The sequence below is a fragment of the Betta splendens genome, chromosome 8 (genome assembly GCF_900634795.4).
Source record: "Betta splendens chromosome 8, fBetSpl5.4, whole genome shotgun sequence".
Lineage (NCBI taxonomy): Eukaryota > Metazoa > Chordata > Actinopteri > Anabantiformes > Osphronemidae > Betta > Betta splendens.
The window spans coordinates 8,834,702-8,857,785 of record NC_040888.2 but is presented as its reverse complement, the minus strand read 5'-3'; the positions used below and the strand labels follow the sequence as shown (position 1 = coordinate 8,857,785).

The following is a 23,084-nucleotide window of genomic DNA, read 5'->3' as shown; positions in this document are numbered from 1 at the left end:
ACTAAACCTGGACTTTGTTGAAATGGGCATTAAAGAAATAATTAAGCCAGCATGCAGAAAAAAACACCTTTCCCTTGTTTATTTTTTTTTTATTTTACATCTTTACCTTCTCTACTTGACTTAACAGCATTAGCTGCTGTTCACACACTGTCCAAGTTATTGTTGATGCAATAACAAGTTGACAACACTGCCGACACAAATCCCTTCCTGATATGAAGAATGAAATGAGAGGAGGAGAGGAAAAAAAAAAACAGGAAGCTTAACCTACAATTAACAAAGATGAGACAGAACCAGTGCATTTAATAGCATAGAGCTTCAGAAAAAAATGAGACATAAAAAACACCACATCATAATTAAAGTTGACAAAACATATAGAGATTGGGAAGATATTATTTTGACAATAGCTACTGACTGATTATAAACTTGAAAATTCTGATACAAATACAGCAAAATGTTTTCAATATACAGTTGATATTTTGGTCAGGAAAACAAATCTTGCTTTTTGTATTTGTCATTTTACACTGATGATTCAAAAATATTAATGCTAAGATTACCTATGGGTGACAGTGTTAATAAAGTCCTACTTACTGCATATGGTTTGAAAACATTGGTACAGGTTGTAAAACCTTACAGTAAGTGTTGGCTTGGAAATCATACTGAACAGTGAAAACGGGTAATAAGAAAATTGATAACAATAATGTAATAATTCAATCTACACAGCTCTATTAAAGAGGGAGGTTTCTGCCCACTCTCGTTCTCTTGATACAAACTATATGTCTTTATCTTTTCCAGGAAGCTGGCAAGAAAAATGACAGAATTGGGCTTTGTCATGAGACCATGATGTGAATACTTTATTATTGGTGCATGGGAAAACAGTGGACAGAAGAGAAAGGACAGGGCTTATGAGCCTCATTCTATTTCTTCCTGATGCATTATTATTACTTTTCCCCTCTACACAAATACAGAAACAAAGAGTAATTGGGTCCATTAAATGCTGTTGCGAATAAGTGATTTTTTCTTTTTCCATCGTTTAGACATTTTTCCGCCCTAGAGTGATGTCAAGTGTCCATCATCAATAGAGAAGTCAAGGATTACAAGTCCGGGGAATAAAACATGATTCTATAAATAAGCCTGTGAGTTGACTTCTTGGTTCATCAGTTGGAACCAGTACTGGGTCTGGCCAGTGAACTCATTTTCCAAATAGTTAATTGGTGCCGTTTGTCTTGTAGGGTAGCTGGTTTGGCCATGGTTTGATTTGACCAATGGGACATTAACAGCTGGCTAATTTCTGGTCGAGTTGATCAAAGTTGTAGACTGGTTGGATCAGCTGACTTTATTGATTTAGTTAGTTCCCGCCCCCACAGCACTGGCCACTTCTACCCTGTGGAGCAGCTTCCTGCAGGTCCACGCCAACTCTTCCCCGTCCTCCAGCACTGGGCCCACCCTGTGGTTCACTCTTGGGCAGCTTCTTGGCTATTGGAATAAAAATAAATTCATTTTTTGTTAATATTACAGCTACAACAACATATGTTACTATGTGCATCACGTAGACTTTTCTTTTTCTTTTTACTTGAAATGCCTGTTTTTTTTTCTGGTACCAGTTTGTGGTGCTGCTGTTAAATTGTCTACACTTATGATGTCACAGCAAATTTCTTTTTAGACTCACCAATCAGAAGAAAATCTAAGCACAAAAAAAACCAGGGGTCTCAAACTTGAGGCCCACAGTTTTTTCTCACACGCATTTCGTCGAGACATTATTTTTAGTCACTTATGGGCTACGATAACTTAGGCTCGTGACACCTTGCAGTGGTGTTTGTTGATGGACCAAGCCAAAGCCATTGCAATTTTTTATAAACTTTTTTCTCATTAACTGGATTCTTGTCACTCATTCCCAGTCATGTCTGCCATGAGGAGTAAGATTGGTGATGAGAATAGACTGTTTCAGGTAAAGGGGAGAGCGAATATTGTTTTGTTGAGCACAGGGGCCACCAAAGTGTTTTAACGTACGGTCAAAAATACATTTACAAAACAGTCATTACATCTGTCCACTGAAGTTTAACTATTCTTTTTCCCTTTGTTCATTTCCTTAAGTTAAAATCGTTGAATTTGAGCAATTCCCGTAATATGTGGAGAAACTCAATGAGCAGCAACGATGAGTCAAGCCTCGGCCTGAAACTCAAACCAACACAAAATGTGTAATAATCATGCACTGTACACATTGGGCAATTTAATCATTTCCTGACCATCTGTAACGAAACCAGCTGATCTGAACAGGATCACTACCTACAGTTACTTTACTTCGATGGACCCATTACTGCAGTACAAGGTCAGTGCTGAAGTTCACTTACCTATAGCCATAAAAATCTCATTAACATTCATTGCAGTCTTAGCTGAAGTCTCCATAAAGAGCAAACTGTTGTCATCTGCATATGTTTGTGCTTCCTGAGGAAATAAAATCAAGCACATATCCAAGTGTCAATTCCCAATATTCTTTTATGAATTCAAGAATTTCCTTTAAAAAAAAAGGTGTCAGTGCCAGGCTGTAGCATCGTCTTTACCTGGAAATCTACATTTCTCTTATTGGACAGGTCTGCTTTATTTCCTGCCAGAGCAATAACAATGTTCGGACTGGCTTGTCGCTGAAGTTCCTTCACCCAGTTCTTTGCGCGTGTGAATGTATCCTGAAAAAAAAAAAATGAGTTAATTAAGTCTGCATGCTATTAAAATCTAAATCAGACACAATTGTTAAAACCTTTGAGTGTAAGGGGGGTCAGCAAAGGATGATTTAGGTGACATCCCACTATGGGTCGTGTAACTTACTGTGTTGGTGATATCATAGACCACGATGGCGGCCTGGGCTCCCCTGTAGTACATGGGTGCCAAACTGTGATACCGTTCCTGTCCAGCGGTGTCCCAAATCTCAAATTTCACAGTTGTATCATCCAGACATACCGTCTGTGTAAGAAAGGCAGCTGGGGGGCGAGAGAGGAAAAGAGACAGTCGTTTAGGCTGGTCTGTTGAAATCAGTAAGTCATGAACCAGGGGTGTCAAACTCAAACCAGTCCCTTGATGGTTTTCCAACTCTCCCTTTCCCAGCGCCTGCTGATTACCTTGATCAGGTGTGTTAAGTCAGTCAGCAGCTGGATGAGCCAACTGACACATCCGTTCAGGAGGAGAGTTGGAAAACTGGCCCTCGTGGACTGCAGTTTGACATCCCTGTACTGAAACATTCCAGTGAAAGAATTTCAGTTTTTGATGAATAAAGCTATAATGAAACGAGGAGGAAATTTACACAGCCACTGATTCATCTTGCTTACTAAGCAGACTGTCACATGACAGAAGTCATTAGTGTAGCTCATTCTTCAAAGCTTTGTAATCTTTGACCAGGCATGCAGCAGACCACAAGTTCAGTACAAATACAAGTGCTGAGTCCTGATTCTTAGTTAATGTAAGCAGCTGCACATCCTGTCACTACATTCGTTACTAATGGGTTATCAGAACAAAGTTTTTGCTGTATAATTCAGTGCCACTATAGCAGGAGACTTTACAGTTTTGAAAAATCTCACTAACAGGTCTCGCAATATAAATAATATTTGATTATTAAACTACATTTGAAGAAAGAAGAAAGACATATTTCCTAGACACTGCTCCATTATAAAAGGAAGGTTTACATGTTTCACATACACTAAACATAATTAAATGAATTTGCATTTTTACATATGAATGATTCATCAGCAGGTTAATCAGTAATAAACCAGTAAACCACCAGTTGCAGCTTCATTAACCAGTGATGCTCTTTAATTAACTTTTACCTGACTGCCACAATTTATCATAAAATGTTTGTAGATTGCAGTTTCTTTTTTCAAGTGAGCAATGAAACCTCTAGTTCTGTAATGAGTCGAGGACTCAAACATGGGTGATACAATACAAAACTCACAGACCAAAAGTTGGGCACAGCTTTCAGTTTGGCCAAAAGTATTATCAGTGTACTAGTTTAAATTTGACTTATATTTGACTGCCGCACTGAAGTTCAAGTTAGCATAATATAGAAGCCCACCACACAAAAGTCTACCAAAATATTACCTTTTAACTTTAAAAGAATTTAAACTCACGCATATATATATATATTCTTAATGCAGGCCCAGGTAATCTGTCCCCACTGCCTCAACTCTGTCCTATTTTAATCTCTTCCTGCAGAAAATGTACATATCTGCCTTGTGTGAGAGCTTGGTGGTTTATGGGACAATCAGGTGACCAGCTGCAAAAAACAGGTTCAGGCCCTCCAGCCCAAGCTCTGGCTGCACAAAAGATTAAGACCTGCAAACATGCAGTGACTCAATTGGTATGGTTGTGTTCTTTGTGAAACTACTCAAAGATAACAAAGGTGTACAGATTATAGATGAACATACAGTACAATTTATTAAATATTTTAACCACAGTTCAATGTTAATCACCCCAAAAAATGCAGTTCAAGTGTGGAAACCAACTGCTAATTAAATACTGCTCAGTAATTTTCTATACACTGCTATATATTAGATTTCCTTTGTGCTCTGAACCTACTTTGAATGTACACATGTTGCACCTATTAATACTGTACATGACTATACGCTAAGATAATGTCGAGAATGGACATTCTTACCTCCAATGGTACTCTCCTGATATTCGTGGAACTGGCCTTTGACAAAGCGCAACACTAAGCTGGACTTTCCCACCGCCGATTCCCCCAGCAGCACTAGCTTAAACTGGCAGATTTTGTTGCTTGCTGCAGTGCCGTTGGTCCGTGCTGGTCCACCTCGCCCTGCCATGGTGCAGTGTTGGAAGGAGAAGGAGTCGGGAGAAGAAGGAGGATGTCCAGGTGACTTTAGACTTGGTGGTGAGGCTGGTGAGGCCTGAGACAGATACAGGCAAGTTCAGGTAGATGAGCCAGAGAAAGAAGAGTCCTCACCAGTGGAAGCTGAAAAACAATTCAAATCAGACTCCCTCTTAAAATTTACAACAATAGAAGTACTGTACATGCTTCAACGTAGATATTTTTGAAATGATCCACGACACCTAACCACAACCAAACACAGGCTGAGCAACTGTACAGCTCAGTGCATGTAAAACTCATCATCACTAAAACGTTTGTTCCAGCTTAGTCGATCATCAGATGACAACATGCAAACCTCCAAGCACAGTCTTTGTTATTTACCCATGCTCAGTATAGAAAGCGTTAGTGGATAACACTCTGCACTGAAACTCCTCTTTTGCTTTCTGAGGTCGTCTTGCTAAAATAAATACAAATTATATCTAAGCATAAAAATAATCATAAGATCTGATCCTAACACCCCACCACGCATTTGTTCCTGTGACTCATCTCTTAACAGATGTCTGGCCACAGCCTAAACCAGTGTTGAGACCCGTACAACAGCTTCTAGGTAGTGACAGTAAAACCAGATAACACACTCAACATTTAATCACGAAGGCAAAGAGAAAACTCAAAGACTCCGACACACATGTCTTGGTAACGTCTGGTTTAACGAGGAACCTTTTGGTAGAAGTTAATGGTTTCTAACATTTTGAAATGTTTCATTCAGTCTAAATTAGACTGGTAAAGCAAGAATTGCATAGCAACACAACAATTTCCCCTTCTTTACTCTGGCCTCTAAGAGTACGGTATGTGAAAGCTTGCCTAATCTTTTTTCAGTTGGGTGACACATGAGGTCAGCCAGCTTCTGCTTGGTCAAAGGACAGGAAACGACTCAGCTCAAAGCAGGAAGTGAAGATTGCAGAAGGCATTTTACTGCTGAGCAAATAACGTAGAACAGCTTCAAGTCTACTCACTGGAACGCGTTAACACAGAACAATAGGAACTGTGACATGTTATGGTTAATCCTCTAACTTATGTTACTAAATCTGTTTACATGACACATGGTGTAGAAAGGTTTACACCTGTATGCAGCTACATTAGAGATAATCTTACTGAGCTCTCTTGAACTCTTATTAAGCTCACAGACACCCCCTGTGACAAGGCATAAAAGATCCTTCACAGCAGCAGCAGCCACAGAGCTGTATAAAGGCTGTCTGTTCACTGGGTCAAACATTTGGTCTGTGCTTTATTCAACCTCCTTAGTAGATGATACAAAAAAGTATCGAAAGAGTAAAACGTGCAAGGAGTGAGGATTTTCAAATTTATTAAGAACTTTACAAATTATACAAATTTAATTATACATCTACTAACCAACAGAAAAGTAATCTATTCAATGACCCTCAATGTACTTCACTTCATTTGGTGCCAGAACACTAACAAAACTTTTTGGTGTGTAAAAGAGAGAAAAAAATAACTAGCCTTCAAAGAGATGCTCCTTATTTCCATCTCCTACCAAGACATACCTTCACACATCTTAAGTAGCCTGTGATGCTTTCATGGCATCCCTAATGGGTGTTGAAGACATTCTGTAGTGAACTGGGTGAAAGAACTAGAGAGATGCTGGGGCATGGGTCATAGCAAAAGGAAGAAAGACAAAGAAGGCCTAGAGGAAGGAGGAGCAGAGTAAATAGCAAGGCTGTGAAATATTCATTGGGACCTCCCACATGCTCTACTCCACGTATGATCTCTTATAATCACTCACCAGCAGTGGGATGCACTGCACACCTGAGTATGTCAAATTATGTATACAAATTTAATTTAGATATACAAAATCTTTAGCACCACTGGAGAACGGATAGTATTCGTGTGAAAATATTTGTGTTCACATACAGGTACCTCCAAATACAGTCAACAGTACTATAGTACTGCTAATAAAATATTTGATGCAATATTTGCCATCTTTTTGCCATGTTACTAGCAACCTAGTGTTTACCTACAGTACTAGGTGCACTGTGTACCTTAGTCACTGTCAGCAGTTTGCAAGAAACATGCCCATTTTATTTTACACCGCACCCTGTCCATTGAGGATCATGTTCCTCAGGCAAGAGGCATCACTGGTGTATTAATATTTAGAGAAAATTCCTCATCGCTATTTAGAGTCATTTGAAATAATTACATGAAAAAAAGAAGATACTTGTTTTGTATGGATTAAATGGATTATTGAGAAGCACCTCAATTACCGTTTACACAAAAACATTTATTTAGCCATAAACTAAACAGTGTGAGAACAAAGAATAACCAGAGGGGAAAGAATAGTTACATACGCGATTCAAATAAACAGCTTTTACAGCTGCCATCAGCTTACAAAAACATAAGCAAGGGCTTATGCTGTTTATTTCATCTGAAGGGTGGAGCACTGAAGGAACTGTTTGTGTCTGATAATGAGGGGTGCATCATTATTCTGCTTTTTTTCTGTTAATGTGAAACTGTCAGGCTCTTGACTGGAGGCACAGTCTCATTTCATGTGAAACTAGGCATTCAAGGCCTGCATGTAAGCAAACAGATGACAACAAATTGCAAAAAAAAACTTCAAATTCAACAGAGGTCCTGCTACAAAGTTAGTGTGAAACAAAGAATGCCTTCGGAAAGAGAGACAGCTTGGATGGGAAACTGCTGACATAATCAGGAAAGCCAAACAGGACACTCATCATTAGCTCAACGCAAGTCCAACAGGAAATCACAGGCCTTGTGCATTCAAACAGTAACACACTGTAATAACACCTCATACTCCCAATGTAAAAAAATCAACTAGCTTACAACAAACATTTATCAATTTATAATTAAATGAGTAAAAGTAGCTCTCAAGACACCAAGGTACATCACTGGTCAATTTTTCTCATCTGAACCTGAGTAACTATCTTTTTCCATGTGTGCTGAAATAAACAAAATTAATTTTGCACCTTTATCAAGTGAAACAGAAACAATGTGTGGCTTTATCGCCTGCTACCAATTTAATAAAAATATATTACAAGACAATTTTGAACCCAGTTGTCAATAGTGACCTGCAATTTCATACAGTGCCATGACAGTAAGAAAGAGTATGAAAAGTGAGGTCGAAAAAAGTAAATGGCATGCATACAGTTTGTGAAATAATTTAATTTCTCTCTTCAGGCCTGGTTTTATAAGATGTGTCACCACTTAAAGGACAAGGTCCATGCACCATAAACACAAGAGCTCAAGCAAATATCTGTAAATCTCTCTTTGTCTCAAAGGTCCCTGCACTGCTCTGCATATTATATCATAAAGTCCACTACTCACAGTCATATGTTATGAAGCTACAGTACTAATGTAAGTGAAGGGTTATAAATAGCCACATGCATACATACAATAAAATTAAAAATCACTATTGGCAAAATGACAACAAAAATGTCATGAGCAGTAATAACACATTTATGACATGCAATGTGTTGGCAGCTGAAAGGTACACACTGCTAGCATTTACTAACAAGCACGGAACTGCGTCAGATAATTCCTGTGTTTTGCTACTTTAGTGAAAGAAATGTCACTTTGCGTTAAAAGGAGAAATAGATGCTGTCTAACAACACTGCTAAGTGTTAAAAAGTATAGCTCAAATGAAGACTCATTTGCGTTTAGACAGTAACTTTTAAATGAATAAAGCTAGTACGTAATGACACCGTTAACGTTTGAAATAGGTTACAGTAAACAGCTGCATTAAAAACATTTAGCATAGGTTTGACTAGCATTAACTTACAAACTTCAGCATAATGACAAAAATGAATCAACCCGTTGCTCAATATCATAGAAAGTAATCGTGGTATACGGCAATGTTAGCTATCACAGTGCAGCTAGTAAAGCTACTGATTCACTGTATAGATATAGCTCATTTTACCTAGATAGCAGGTTCCTGTCTTGCAGTTAACTAAGCTGTTGGCTAAATATCAACAAAAACGACGGCTACGTGACACCGACTATTAACCCTATCAATTAACGTTACCTAGCAGTAACGCTAACCTGTTAGCTTAAACTGCCAAAAGGCCAATAAGCTCTGAAAAAGGGAAACTTGAATCCGGATAGAGTTAGCATTAGCTAGCTAGCGGCTTTAGCAAAGAGTGGAAAACGTCATAAGTCAACTTTCTGTCTCTCGACCCTTTGTCATCAGCTGTTTTATATTCGTCCCAACACTTCGCCTCAGACTAAATATTGTGAATGGTGCTGACAGAAGGCACTGTCATTTGCTTCTCGATCAAATTCGTGACAAAGTTTCTGAGGTATTTTATATGATCGCACAGCGCTAGTAGCTCGTAGCCAGTCTCGTTTCAGTCTGATGGACATTGCTGCTAAAGCCGGACTTCACCTACTGCTTGAGTCCTAAATTTATCTAACAGTTGACTCAAGTTACTAACGTGTTTCTTTTTTTTCCCTTTACCCAAATATTGCAGAATTTCAAGTTGTCTCACTTACAATACTATCCTTTCGCTGGTCTCATCAGCGGCGGCAGCAGCTATCTTTTTGGCCGTCTTCTTCTTCTGCTCTGGCCTTCTCTTCCGGTTAGCGATTTTTCCGGGAACCGCCCACTTTTTGTCAGCTGACCAATGACAAAACAGCGAACTGCATGGATCACCGCTTAATGCAGATCAAAAAAGTTTAAAGTTTTCATATTACCGTCAGTTTCACGTGATTTCAAAATGTCAAAAAGAAAAAAATTGAATTTATATATAAAATAGAATCAAAAACCCTGGTTTAATACAGGTATATTTTATATTTATATTTATATAAGAAGTATCTTTTTTCGTAACCGTTGCTATAGTAATTATTTTAGTTATATTTATTATTATTATTCTACATCTAAAAAACTAAAAGAAAAAAAACAAAAAGCCACATAAACGCACGACTAAAAAACAATATAAAAGCCATCCAACAAAATAAAAGCCACCATTCTTTGCTCTGAGACTAGAAAAAAGATTGAACCGAACAACTAATCAATATCATTTTAATCAAACTGCTTGAGAAAACGAACTGTATAAAAGCATATATCAAGACACAATGAAGCATGCAAACCTAAAATAATGTGTAGATGCCATTTTTCACATTTCAATAATTATTGGTTTTAGTTCTATTTAAATCACAAGTTAAAGGTTTATCTAACCTTTTTTAAAACATTGGTAGCATTTATCTTGGTATGATATGCTGGTGCACCAAGATTTCTTCTGATATTAATGTTTAGGATTTATTATACTATCAAAAACAAATTACCAGTGACAGTGTTTTTCTTAATTAGTTATTGTTTACTTACATATATTATATATAAAATATATATAAATAGAGTAGAGATAGAAAGAGAGAGAAAGATAGAGCGAGAGAGAGAGAGAGAGATAGAAGAGATAGAGGAGATAGATATATATATATATCTATAGATATATATATATATATATATATATATATATATATATTAGATATATATATATATATATATATATATATATATATATTCTATATATATATCATAAATCAAATATTTTCAGTTTCAAGGTAAGTAAACCAGATGAATGTACATTTTGTTGTTGTAATACAATGTGAACACTGAGTGGCACTGAACATCTGTAATACATTGTAGTTCAGAGGCCAAGCCTGTTGTCTGAAGGTATAAATGATGTAAAATTAACCGTACAGCAACATTGTTATCATCACATGTTATCATCAGAATAGAAAGATAATGTGGATTGCTTGTATGTGTGCATAGACTGATAATGCCTTGTTTTTTATGGCAAGTGCAGATGAGTAATCACAACAAAAAAACTAAAAGAATTGTTGTACTGTATGTAATAACTGGTAAAATTAATTAACATTAACAGAATGTGTTACTAAAATGTAACAGTTGTAACAGTTTTTTGTTGAATGGAAGATTTATACAAGCGTATTCAAAAGTACTGATGATCAGTGCGGACTTCACAGTCCTATGTCCAGCAGTGGTGGTTGAATGTCTGTCGGTTGAGTACTGACACTGTCACTATTTAACACCTGACCCAGATGAAACCTCAAGTCCTGTGAATTGTGGATAGAACTGGATCCCTCCGGGTTATTTTGCCTGGAACCGCTGATCAAGCCCTGCTGGCCTGGGCTGTGCCCTGAGGTATAGACCCCTGAGGGGCTAAGTGAGCTGAACACAGTATGATACTGAGGTTGGCCACTGGGAGTGACGGAGGAATGGATGGGCGTCTGGGACCTGCTGTGAATATGTGTGGCATCAAGGTTTGTGTTAATACTCAGGGAGGTGTGGGAGAACACAGAACCTACAGGGGAACACTGAGGGTGAGAACTGCTCATGGTGGGAATAGAGGGATTACAGGCCACATGGGGGGCCTGACAAATCACTGGAAGGCCACTGAAAGCAGGGCTGAGGCCAAGGAGTGATGGACCTCCTTGACCATGAGTGTATGTCATGTAAGTAGATATTGGATTTGTTGTTGGGCAACATTGACTCAGCAGTCTGTGAGCGGTGGTTCCTTCTCTGTCAGAGCAGCAGAGGTGTAAACAGGATGACGCAGGGCTGGAAGAGCGCAGCAAAGTGGGACTCCCACCCTGAGATGGCATCCCACTGTAGTCCCACATATTTCTGGCAGGGTGGCTAATTGCTTCATGGTGGAGGTGCAGCCCAGTAGCTATGTTCAAAGGAGCACGGGGCGGCCAGTCACTGGAAGCAGTCACACTAGGACTGGGAACCATCTGTATGTCATAGGAGCATGTGGAGACAGGCGAGGTGTAGTGGAGCATGGCAATGTGAGACTGTATGAAATGCATCATGTTATGTAGCTCCTTAGCCAGGTTGGATACTTTTTGGTTCAAGTTGTTGACCTATACAGAAGCAGAAAGACAAAGGCGCAGTTTAATTCTCCTCACACAACAACATCTTCTCGAAATACTCAAAGAAGGAAAAGGTAAAACCCACTTCTTATACAGCATATACTTTATGTATATGTAAAAAACAGTAAAATCCTGCCTGCCATTAAACTGGTCTCCACACTTGAATTAAAAATAAAACAACGTTAGTATCATTAAAAGCAGCCATTCTTAACCATACCTCTTTATTTAATTTGCTGATGTTCAGTCTCACCTCCTCTGTCTCTAGAAACAGGTTAGTATTCACCTGTAACCGCTCTGAGAGAAGATGAAAAATTACAGTAGTAAGTATAGTAGAGGGAACAAAATAACGAACTGAATCAGTTTTTTAAAGTCGTACGTCATTTAGAAGAAAACATTTGTTGATTAAAAGACGTATACTGACCCATTGTGTTTAACTTTTCTTAGACTTTACCTGCTACATTGGTCATTGCCTCATTGTGCTCCACATTAAACGGAAATGCATCACCATTGTCCTCAATTCCATCCACAACCCTATCAGAGACACAAATATAAATTATATAATAATAGCTATATAATAACATTGTTATATATAAGTGTAAATAGACTCAGAGTGAAAACAGGTTCATGTTGGGTTACAGTGGGATGAACAGGTTACCTGGGGCTCAGGTTCAGTGGACTCACACATGACACGGATGGCATTAGAAGCTTGGCAGGCTGATTTTTCGTGCCATGGTCCCTGTTGAGATTGGACGAAGGAGATGGAGCAAAGCCCTCGTTGGTGACAGGCTGAGGAGCGAGGCTGTGGCCTGTGCGGCTCTGAACAGTCTGACTGATGTAGTGCCTGTCGTTCAGGCCCAGGTCATCTCCTGGCAGGGTACTGAGGCGGGACTGATGGACAGGACTGGCTTTTCCTTGGAACAGGGGTGCGCTCCTCTGCTGCAAGTGTCTCATGTCTTTTCCATGTTCCGCATCATCGGCTTTAATTATAAAGGGTGGCTTGTGTCCCATAGAGGTATGACTCTGAGCAAAAGACAGTTTGACAAGGTAAGGTGTTTGTGCCTATACATGCCAATGTGAGATATCATAAAAATGATCAAATCTAAAAATCTAATAATCAGATTACCTGAGACAGTTGGAAACACTTTGTTAGTCCCTGGGGAAATAATAAGGGATTACACACTGGTGACAAATATAGGTATGCAGCTGTATTTTGAAGAGCTTAATGCCTTACGTCAGCTTTGCAGCCCTCTCTTAAGTTGTACGTGAGGTTGTGATGAATGTCCGAGCTAAACCGGCTGCCATACTCTGGGTACAGGCCCAGAACTTCTGTCAAGGCCCTAACGCTGATATATTGCAAGTCACAGTAGGTCAGCGCCTTCACATCAGCATTAGTCTTGATAACCTGGTCCCGTTCTGGAAGATCGGCCCCAATGAGGTCACCTTTTCCTGGAGGAGGTTTTAGTGAAATGCAGGCGTTACGACAGTGACTCAAAGTGAAGGAGGACATAAATGCAGCTCTTGCTCAGTGCACACTGACCTAGGATCGCCAGGACCATGCCGTCCTTTAGAACCTCCAGAGAACCGGAGCACACAAAATAATTGGCTTGCAGGGCGTCCCCGTGGCGAATAAGGTATTCTCCGGGGGCGCAGAAGGAGGTCTTGATGTGCAGGGAGAGGGAGCGCAGGCACCCTCTGCTGGCGCGCTCGAACACCGGCAGCTGCAGGATGTCTTTGTTCAGGTGCATGGCAATGTCAGCTCGCAGCTCATCTGGAAAGTCATGCAGCAACTAAGAAGAAGATGTGAGTCTTTTCATCTATTTGTCATCCTCTCCATGCATTGGGTTTGGCAAAGCAGGGGATGTCACTGTATATTCACTTTAAAATGCAACAAGTGGCACGTCGTCCATTTTAAAATGACTTCTCTGTTAACATCCTGAAGGTGAATCAGCACAGTTCAAGGGCTGTGAGCAGCTGTTGTGACTTGACTCGCACATTACACACTATTAGATTCTGGACACAATTTAACTTTCATCAGGGAAATATTTTTAGAATATAATGACTTCATGTAATTGAAAATGGTGGCTGGTGGAATTAGACACTGCTAAAACTGGCCTGTAAGACTCTTTTGTAGGCTGTGCACTAGAATTATCAACCATACAAGTGTTTAAGACAGTGAGGGGCTGTTTATACTGACATACTTAGCAGCCAAATATATCTAATTACTTACACCCCCTAAAAATCTAAAAAAACAGTCAGTTTAATGGTCGACTGCTAAATAAGAACAGACATGAGGTGTTAAATTCAGGCTTTTCTTAAATAGAAATAGTTATGTCTGCCACTGTATCTTCAGTGAGCAGTGAATTAATTATCAACTGATGGTGATGGTGTTAATGAGTGTTCTCTCTATTTCAACTTCTACCCTTATAATTACAGAGACCTCCTCCTACTGTAGATGGGCTCTGGTACTGTTACTAAAATCTATTTGCTCCAAAGTGGTGTCTACTTAAGGAAATAGATTAAGACTCCAGAGAATTGACCCATTTTAAAGATGACATTTATGAATCCAGAATCTAGCACCCACACAAATGTACTGTTTAAAAAGTACTTTACACAGTCAGTGCAACCTGTAGTTTTTGATAATAGACAATAGTTGAATGTCACAAGGAAATGGTCATTTTTATACATTCTAAGTGAACCAGGCAACGTCTGTGGGGATTTGTGATTCTTCACCCACCTCATTGGCGTTGATGCCGTTGTTGACTGACCAGGTGGCCTGAAAGTACTCAAGCATCCTCTGCTTCAGCTGCTGAGGAAGCCGATGCACGCGTATGAAGTCCTTCAGATCCTTCATGCGTGTGTGATAGAGCGAGCGGCGCGAGTACATGCGCTGGATGATGGCGGTCACGTTCCCAAAGACGACTGCGTGCATCAGGGCTGGGGGTGGGAGGGGAGGCGTCGTTAGGACACTTTGCCGCGTAGCCGTGGACCTTCTGTCACCAAGAGTGAACTCACCCCCCATGAGCATGATACAGATAGAGAAGACTTTCTCGGCATCTGTATTGGCACACACGTTGCCAAAGCCCACACTGGTGAGGCTGCTGAGGGTGAAGTAGAGAGAGGCAATGTAGGCACTCGGCATGGAAGGACCCCCCGTGGTGCTGTTGACGTACGGAGTCTCTAGGCGTTTTCCTAACTCCTGAAGCCATCCTGGGGGGGTGGGGGTCAGATGTTTGGTCAGACTAAACACATTGTGGAAGTGGGTTTTCTTTTTGAACTCCTTCAGTGGGCTAAACTAGAAACAGAAAAACATGGCACAAACCTATGTCCCAGGTAACAGGGTCGCTGCTTTCTATCTCTTTGCGTCCAATGACGTACCAGACGCAAGCCATCCAATGAGCCAGTAGAGCAAACACGGACATGAGAAGGGTCAAGACCACGGCGCTGTACTGGGAGTAACGATCCAGCTTCTGCAAGAGGCGCAGTAGACGCAGCAGACGAACCGTCTTCAGCAAGTGCACCAGGGACGTCTGCACAAGAACGAACAAGAAGGCATGTTCTTTCTATTTCTATGGCTTTTCATGGTTTCTATGTCAACAGATATATTTATCTCTTTTCTCCACTAGCCTTGAATTACTCCTTTTAAAGAGTCTCTACTGCAAAAGCTTTGTTCAAAACTGACTTCAGTCTGTAACAGTCTCGGCAAGACTGTAGCAACAGCAATAGAGAGGACATGGTGTATTAACATGGAGGCCTCATTTAGGCTGTGGCAAAAAAGTGCCTGTTATATCCATAAACCAAAGCATGAAGGGAAAAATGGACCTCGGTGAAGTGAGTAACTGTGAGGTAATAGTCATCTCCAGCCCAGTGCTTTAAGAGAACATCTGTTCAAGTTAGTGCATTAAAAAAGAGGTAATAAAACCCGGGGGGCATGTTGTAATTCTAAAAGCATAAACCAGTGCTCTTACCACTGTGATGTTGAAAGAATAGAGGAGGTCAAAGGGCAGAGCTGCGATCAGATCCACACAGAACCACGTGGTGCAGTAATGGAGGTAGATGGATCGGGCATCGTAAACCACCTGACCCGACTGACTCACGTAGGTGGTACGAAAATTCAAGACAATATCTGAGAAGGAGCATTAAAACACAGCACAAATAGAATAATAGAAAAGATCCTAATTAGAAATATAAGACACCAAAGGAAATTCTGCTTTGACATTATTACTGAAGATTACAAAAAGTGACAGGCATTATTGTTGATATTGAGTGATGCTTGTTTCTTAGCAACACATATGACATGATATGTGACTGGCATGATATTAGTTCTCACGTCGTTCTATTGTACACTGACAAATCTAGTTTCGTGCAACAAGGCTGAATGGAGAATATTCATGCTTTTAAACGTAACTGGGTCAGGGCCAAGCTTTTGAAATTCAGTCGTGTCTCACAATACAATAAACGTCTTTGCCGAAGAACAAGATTGACTTTTCCACACAGAACACGTAGCGGCGCGCGATGCCAGGTGAGTTCCCGCTCACACAAGCTGAGAAACAGCTGCACCATCACGCTTGCGTTTGGAGGGAAAGTGGGACGAAGTCGGAGATATCTAATTACGATTCGTAACCTAGGGCAACAGAGACACCCTGAGTGGGTGTGGAAAGGTAGGAGGTTTAGTCATGTGATCGCCATCGCCAGGGAAACCACTGCAGCTGCATTGGAAAATAATGGCAAATCAACATTTTTGTCTTTCTGTAGTGCAGCTTACGATGCCTTAGCATGGGGTTAGCTAGAGTACAACCTATTAAAATGACTTAATCAAAATATGAATAAATCAAACCGAGGATGAAGAGTATCTCCACTGCTATGTCACTTCCCATATTGGTGCGGCTGACGAGCGAGCGGCGGTCACCGGCCTCGCTGTGGCTGACGAAGCAGACGTCGTAGGGCACAGTGACAGCCACGTAGAAGGTCGCCAGCAGAATCAACCAGTCCCACAGGGCCTTGGAGACGCTGTAGTGCAGCAGGATGAAGCGGGACTTCTTCACCCCCGCCACCTTGTACTCCGGCAGCGACGGCTTCTGGAACACGCTCTGAAAGACACGCAAACCCCGTCAAACGGGCCGCTTATTATGGGAGCGACAGCTTATTAGATGAACTGATCCTCAGAAACAAGAGCTTATTTAAAAAGAGGACACAATAACATTTACCCACTGAGCCAGAGTTGAATGCAAAGTAAAGTCATTGGCTCAGCATGAAAGCAGCTCCTAAATAATAAATATGATCAGCCTTCATCATCGCCACTATTACTAGCATCATCATCATTATATCATGTGTGGCTCACGTTGGTCAGCCTCCTCTTGCCCCTCTTTGTGAACAGGTTGCTGAGGCGGTGCACAACGTTCCTTCCCCGCTCTCGGGCTTGAGAAAAGCGCGGGCGACTCCTTCTCCTGCTGTGGTGAGCTGTTTCTGACAAACCTGTGAGCAACAGCAAGTATAACTGAATGCTCGTCCGCCTGTTTTGTAATTGTGTAAAAGGTTAGTAGCTAGAAGGCGGTACACAGGCAGCGCTCACCGTCTCCTTGGACGTAGAGATGGCTTTTCCCATGCGAGTCACTGACATTTTTAAAGGATAATAAGGACAACACCACTTCGCCTTTCTCATTTTTAATTGGCACAATGTCCAGGAGGCACCAAAATGGATTTCCTGAGGATATTAAAAAAACTATTAAAAACTATTACAGAACAATAAACTGAAATTGTTTTCCTTTGAAATGATGTTTGGATTTCTAATAGGACTGTTTCCTCTACCTAACCTTCTCTCCCCTTTCTCAGCAAATTCCCACCATTTTTCCTATAGAAGCAGACTTCCCCGTGGTATTCCTGCTGGCCCTCCAGGGCCTTGTCCACCTGCTGGATCGCCCTTTCGTCGGTCTCGGCTCCGTGGAGGAAACTGCAGGTGCAGGTTTTCTGCATCACCTCGGTGCGGACGAAGCCCGTCAGCTCGCAAAACCCGTCCGAGCAGTACACGATGGGGTAACCATGGCGACCCTGAGCGTTTCCCAACAGGAAGTTGCTGTCTGCGAATAAGCAGGGAGACAGCGTTGGAAGGCACAGACCCTGAGCAGCGGAACAGAGTCATTAAAAACAGCAACAGCGACACTTCGTTCTTCTAGCTCAATTGTGACTTTGCTCTGAAACCATAATAGGAGACATGACACCAGTCTTGCTTTTCATTTTCCACAGCAGAATTTACTTTTGATCCCATTCATGTGTCTTTTTGGCCCTTTTTTTCATATCCAGCATCATATCCAGCTTAGATCCCTTATGGTCCAGTGTCTTTGAAGCCTGTGTGTGTGGGGTCTGTGTGTGTGCAGTAATGATGCAGGGCCTCAGCTGCCTCCACCAGGGACCGAAGCCTCGGTGACACTCTGGCCTCTCATTAGTTGTGGACAATTTTATTTTTCTGCAACAGTGCATTTTAGCGTTAAATGGGAACCCGTGGACAACATTGGCGTTAACTACTGGAACACTGTGGTGGGATTTCAGCGTGGGCGGTGAAGACACTAAGTTCAGTGTGCAGCATATTGTATGTTAAGTAAACATTTACATCAGAAATCTGCAACACAAGCAGTCAAAGAGTCACAGAGAAACCATTAATGCATGTTTTCTGTCCATTTATACAAAATCATTTTAATCTGACCATATGTGACATTAGGTCTCTTATAAAGCCATCAGGTGATAAAACATGAAAAATGTAAAGGTGCTTAACAACATTCATTCCTGTGCAGAGAGCTGCTGGGTGGTTTTGTAAAACGAATGCACTTGGGAGGTGTTAACAAAGTTTGTTCTAGAGGCAACGATGTGCAATTAGCGCCGTGTGGCTGTATTCTCCCTGATATGTCTGCAGTTAACTGCACAAGGAACTAAATTAAGATCTCTCCACACTTGCGTTGCCATAGCAATTTATGCAGGCAAAAAAAAAAAAAAACCCGAAAAACATATGGCAACGCTGGAGTTTGCAACTGCAAGGTTACAAAGACGCGGCGCCATCTGAATGGAACTAAACCTAAACCTTTAACAATGAAAAAGGGGGAAATGTGGATCAACTCATATTTAGCTTAAGTGTGAAAACTTCTCCAGTGATGCGTGACAGCTCCATCATTAGTTTTAATACATATCCTTTTCATACAATCTCTTGAATGTAGACCTTTACAGCAGCTGTGCCGTATTCTCTGTCAGAGAGATGTCATCATCCCACGGACCGCTTTTCAGTTCAGCGCCGAGAGGCGGCAGCTCTTACACTCTCTGGTCCTCTGATCCGCTGACCCCACCGCCTCCCACTCAGCTGAAGGCAAAGCGGTGCAGACGCTGGACAACCTGACCCGTGCTCGCTCTGACGCGTCTTTCATCCGGCTCTGAAAAGAGCCCGCGGACCAGCAGAGTGAAGCAACTAATGAGGGTCCGAACAGCGGGAGGATTTAACACTGATCACCAGGGATCGGTATCGCTCTGTTTTATGACGGCGTAGCAAACAATCAGAACAGATCATGATATGAGGTTGAACCCAAGGCCGTTTGCTACTGTTCGTTTACGTAATGGATGTGCACTGAGTACAAAAGGGTTGTGTGTTCTTACACAACTAGCTCCTATAAAACGCTGAGTATTTTAAGTACCACCACTTATTAAAAGAATGAGTATGTGCTGAAATAGATCTGATCCCTACTTTTCTTCTCACACTGATTTGCATTAAATAGCCCATTTACCTCATTTACCCAACGAGGTGCTGTACCCAGTTATTGTTACACTTAGCGCTGCTGACAATGTTCAAGAAAGGGGTTCGACTGCGTGGGTATGGTCTTATTTGTTTAAATTGTGTTCACTATTTACGCAACCTTGACTTTGCCGTCGCTGCGATTGCTTTAAAAAGAGACTTTAACCAAATAATGCACAAAATCCTTTCATCCTATCAAGCAACAAGTGGCGGCCGAGGCGCGCTGTCCTCCAACCGCGCCGCGCTTGGGCTTGTTACCGAACCTCGCTGCTGTCGGACACTTGTCAACCGCGGTGTTTCCCAGTGCCAGTCACGATCCTGAACTGGGTTAGAAAAACGCCACAGGCTGCAGCGCCACGAGCCGGGCTGAGCTCATAGAGTGGCATTATTAAAGCAGAGCCAAAGACATGTGAGGGGGACTTTATAATAGAGTGAGGAAGAGCTAATACATGATGTATATCCCTAAAGAAAAGGTACAATGCATTCATTTTGGTCTGTGATAAAAACGTGTTGAAGCTGCTTACCTATTAAACGCCCTCATGGCATAAAAAGTGTACTGTACAACAGAAAACTCTCCTCCGGATTGTACTTACGAGTGCCGTCAAAGTGGTTTGCAATCGTATCCAGGAAAGTGTTTTGGGGGGCGAGGAGGCCCTTCATCACAGGCATATTGGGCCACGAGTTTCCAATAGTTCAAACACCATTCCCCCTGAATGAAGAGACCCTGAAAAGCCGGTCCACACGCCTTTATCAGAGCGCCGCTTCTGCTCCACGTCGTCAAACCCCGATTTGCATCGCATAAAAAAAATCAGATTTCTTCGGAGTCGTGCACAGTGAGTTCTCCCCCAGTGTGGAGTCGGGAGCTGTCAGGCTCAGCTGCGCATCCCTCCGCTCTCAGCGCTGCCGCTGCATCTCATCCAAGCCTCATTCTCTCCTCATTCAGTCTAACTCCACTCACCGTGGTTCCTGCCACCTCCAAGTCTCTTGCCTCTTTCTCACCCTCCCCTTGTAACTAATGCAGCAGCAGCCGGAGCCTTCCCCTTCCACACAGACTGGATTTGTATTAGTTATCTCTCTGCATCCTCCCATCTCTCACTTTCCGTTTACTGTTTCTGCAGGAGCTTTGCTTTTTGATGGATTAATTACAGGTAATTTAAATGCATCAACGTTATGTAAAATATAAATCATGTTTTCATTTTGTACATACAGATCAACAAAACTGTCCCGGGGGTGTTAGTAGATGAAACCTTTGGGAAACATGTAAAGAAAAAAATGTCAATGACAGTCCATGATCATTATTGGCTCATTTTGATGAACATGGAGGACAAAACCACTTGGTTTACTGTATGGGGATGTCTTTACAGCCTCATGGAGGTCAGACTGAATTCAGAATGTTTGATGCCAATTAGGAGCCAGTACATTTATGCATTTGGCTCTTTGTCTCCATGTATTCATTTTATTAGGTACACACATCCAACTGAAAAGCTCTAATGTGTAGTGAACTCGATTTTTACAAGGTTATAGTTTTCTAGTCTTATGTTGTGTTACAGTATAATAAATAGTAAAACAGAATTTTTCAGCTGAGTTTCTATACTGGATTAGATTACACAGGTGTACAGGCAGGGGTTCTGTGTGTGTGTGTGTGTGTGTGTGTGTGTGTGTGTGTGTGTGTGTGTGTGTGTGTGTGTGTGTGTGTGTGTGTGTGTGTGTTGGGCTGTGGTTGTCTATTTATCATCAGTATCAGTGTTTGATTTCTTTTTTTTTATCAGCGCCATCTTGTGGTCCACCTCATCCTCACACTCACAGCTCCTCTGCATCTCATACTAATTTCAGCAAATGTGAGCGTAACGTGGCTGATAATCCGTGTTCACCTCTAAACATGTAACCTGGATAGAATATGGAATGGCAAAACTAGACGAACCAACAATGAAATCTGAAGAAATAACTACAGTAGAAATGACTAAAGACATGTTATGAGTTTTATGTTATTTATTAAACATATATGTACAGTATTACACATCTCAATAAGCCACAGTTCAAAAGAATCACAAAATATTGTTTCAATATTTTTATTGTGTATTTTATTGTGAAGCTGCCGTATATACATACATTGTTGTGATACAACGTTGTAGAGACGTGAGTTCCAGCTTCACACCGGCAGGTTGGTTGTGATGGATGACAAGGACTGAGCCATCCAGTCCACGTACGCCTCTCCAGCCCGCTTCCCCATGGTCAGGATCCCCGCCGCCTGGTTCCTGGAGCCCTGCAGGAGCTGCTGGAGCCGACTCTGCAAGCGGTGCTCCTCCTCGGTCCTCTTACCCAGGGTGAGGATGCCCGCAGCCGCGTCCCCCGTCAGCGGCCCCCCGCTGCTCTTGGCCCCGGAGCGACACAGCAACACGTAGAGGCGGCACGGGCGGGACGGCTGCCTGCAGCACTCGGGCACGTCGTAGGCGGCGCAGGTCAGCTGGGACAGCAGCAGGATGAGGACCAGCAGCAGGAGCTTCTGCTGGGCGCAAGCAGAGGTACAAAGGAGACACACTCGGTGAATAGAGGGTCAGCAATACCATGACACATGAAAAGAACAAACCCCACAAACAGGAAATGAACACAGGCCCTACCTTGTCCATCCCAGCAGCTTTCTTGAAGTTGGTGAGGAACCACATTATGTTCTGGCCCGTGGGAAGCAGTCATCTGCTCCTACCTCGTCTCAACAACAGCTCCTTTATACTGTCCCGTCAAGTCCGCGGTCAGTCCTGTGCAGACGTCATTCCGGCCACAGTGACACAAAGCGCAGCTGCTCATTTGAGGATTTCATGTCAAGCTCAAAGCCATTAATTAGCCTCCTGTTGCAAATAATCTCCAAGGCACTTTGATGAACTGAAGGTATGTCTTTGTGGACGCATGCCCAAGGTCCATTAGGACATACCAGTACAATGAGTGTAGAGGGAGAGAAGTTAATTAACCAACAAGCCCGACGACTTCTGAAATATCACACAAGTACAAAAAAGACGCAAACTCATTCACAGATCATGCTAATGAGGTTCTATGAACCCTTTTCTCTCATCAGACGAGTCCAGACCAAGTCACCGAATCTCCTTGCTTTATCCAGAATACTGATTAGAAAAATAGTAGTAAAATATCCACATGTATACTTACTAGTATTCGTTACAGTAACTTATACTGTAGCTACATGCTTATTCCCACAAAATGTGGTCTGTTAGTTATAAAGTCTTCATACAAACCGGAACAGGACGCTTAAATTCAATTGAAAGCAGTTATTGATATTTTGATTGTTTTTCCACCTTACGTCTGTATGTCTAACTATGCATTAGCATTATATGGATAACAGGAAGTTGATACCAATGAACTCATTTGTAATATATAAATATATAAGCCTAATAGCTGTTTATGGAGAACAGATGAAGATCGCTGGAGGAAATCAAAAGCGTTCGATGCTGAAACATCACAGCAAACATCAGTCTGGGTTCAGAGTCCAGCTTTAGCAGAACCAGCAGCATTCGGGTGCAAGACATGCACTCGTATCCCGAAATGAAATGAAAGAGCCATGAACGGGACGAGACGGGA

General features: G+C 41.7%; 3 protein-coding genes across 5 annotated transcripts; all 3 read right to left on the bottom strand.

The window, feature by feature from the left end:
* Positions 1-52: 52 nt before the first annotated feature.
* On the bottom strand, positions 53-9,485 carry rab5c (RAB5C, member RAS oncogene family). Of its 2 annotated transcripts, none has more exons than XM_029159506.2 (6): positions 9,332-9,485; positions 4,640-4,954; positions 2,821-2,972; positions 2,559-2,681; positions 2,349-2,442; positions 53-1,473 (listed from the first exon to the last, which is right to left on the bottom strand). In XM_029159506.2, the coding sequence occupies exons 2-6, from the start codon at positions 4,803-4,805 to the stop codon at positions 1,346-1,348; spliced, it is 663 nt and encodes a 220-aa protein (XP_029015339.1). In that variant the 5' UTR covers positions 4,806-4,954; positions 9,332-9,485; the 3' UTR covers positions 53-1,345. The 2 variants fall into 2 exon arrangements, with proteins under 2 accessions (XP_029015339.1, XP_029015340.1); XM_029159507.3 differs by having other exon boundaries at positions 4,640-4,889; positions 9,332-9,460.
* Positions 9,486-10,674: 1,189 nt separating this feature from the next.
* kcnh4a (potassium voltage-gated channel, subfamily H (eag-related), member 4a) lies at positions 10,675-21,097 on the bottom strand. Its single transcript, XM_029159858.3, has 16 exons — positions 20,093-21,097; positions 17,572-17,805; positions 17,301-17,432; positions 17,070-17,203; positions 16,566-16,818; positions 15,697-15,854; positions 15,051-15,258; positions 14,744-14,938; positions 14,466-14,665; positions 13,269-13,518; positions 12,963-13,177; positions 12,855-12,884; positions 12,387-12,751; positions 12,183-12,262; positions 11,949-12,025; positions 10,675-11,722 (listed from the first exon to the last, which is right to left on the bottom strand). Exons 1-16 carry the CDS (start codon positions 20,166-20,168, stop codon positions 10,817-10,819), a joined length of 3,513 nt encoding a protein of 1,170 aa, XP_029015691.1. The 5' UTR covers positions 20,169-21,097; the 3' UTR covers positions 10,675-10,816.
* Positions 21,098-21,474: 377 nt separating this feature from the next.
* Positions 21,475-22,943, bottom strand: hcrt (hypocretin (orexin) neuropeptide precursor). 2 transcript variants are annotated; one of them, XM_029158352.3, is made up of 2 exons: positions 22,118-22,943; positions 21,475-22,005 (listed from the first exon to the last, which is right to left on the bottom strand). In XM_029158352.3, exons 1-2 carry the CDS (start codon positions 22,160-22,162, stop codon positions 21,649-21,651), a joined length of 402 nt encoding a protein of 133 aa, XP_029014185.1. In that variant the 5' UTR covers positions 22,163-22,943; the 3' UTR covers positions 21,475-21,648. The 2 variants fall into 2 exon arrangements, with proteins under 2 accessions (XP_029014185.1, XP_029014186.1); XM_029158353.3 differs by having other exon boundaries at positions 21,475-22,002.
* Positions 22,944-23,084: the final 141 nt, after the last annotated feature.

Coding starts and splice junctions, on each gene's coding strand:
- rab5c (XM_029159506.2), bottom strand. CDS start 4,805: ATGGCAGGGCGAGGTGGACCAGCACGGACCAACGGCACTGCAGCAAGC. Junction 2,973..4,639: donor TCAGGAGAGTACCATTGGAG/GTAAGAATGTCC, acceptor CTCGCCCCCCAG/CTGCCTTTCTTACACAGACG. Junction 1,474..2,348: donor TGAGATTTTTATGGCTATAG/GTAAGTGAACTT, acceptor TTATTCCAATAG/CCAAGAAGCTGCCCAAGAGT.
- kcnh4a (XM_029159858.3), bottom strand. CDS start 20,168: ATGCCTGTGATGAAGGGCCTCCTCGCCCCCCAAAACACTTTCCTGGAT. Junction 16,819..17,069: donor GCAAGAGGAGGCTGACCAAC/GTGAGCCACACA, acceptor CGTGTCTTTCAG/AGCGTGTTCCAGAAGCCGTC. Junction 12,263..12,386: donor CCACTGAACCTGAGCCCCAG/GTAACCTGTTCA, acceptor TGTCTCTGATAG/GGTTGTGGATGGAATTGAGG.
- hcrt (XM_029158352.3), bottom strand. CDS start 22,162: ATGTGGTTCCTCACCAACTTCAAGAAAGCTGCTGGGATGGACAAG. Junction 22,006..22,117: donor AAGCTGCTGGGATGGACAAG/GTAGGGCCTGTG, acceptor GCTTGCGCCCAG/CAGAAGCTCCTGCTGCTGGT.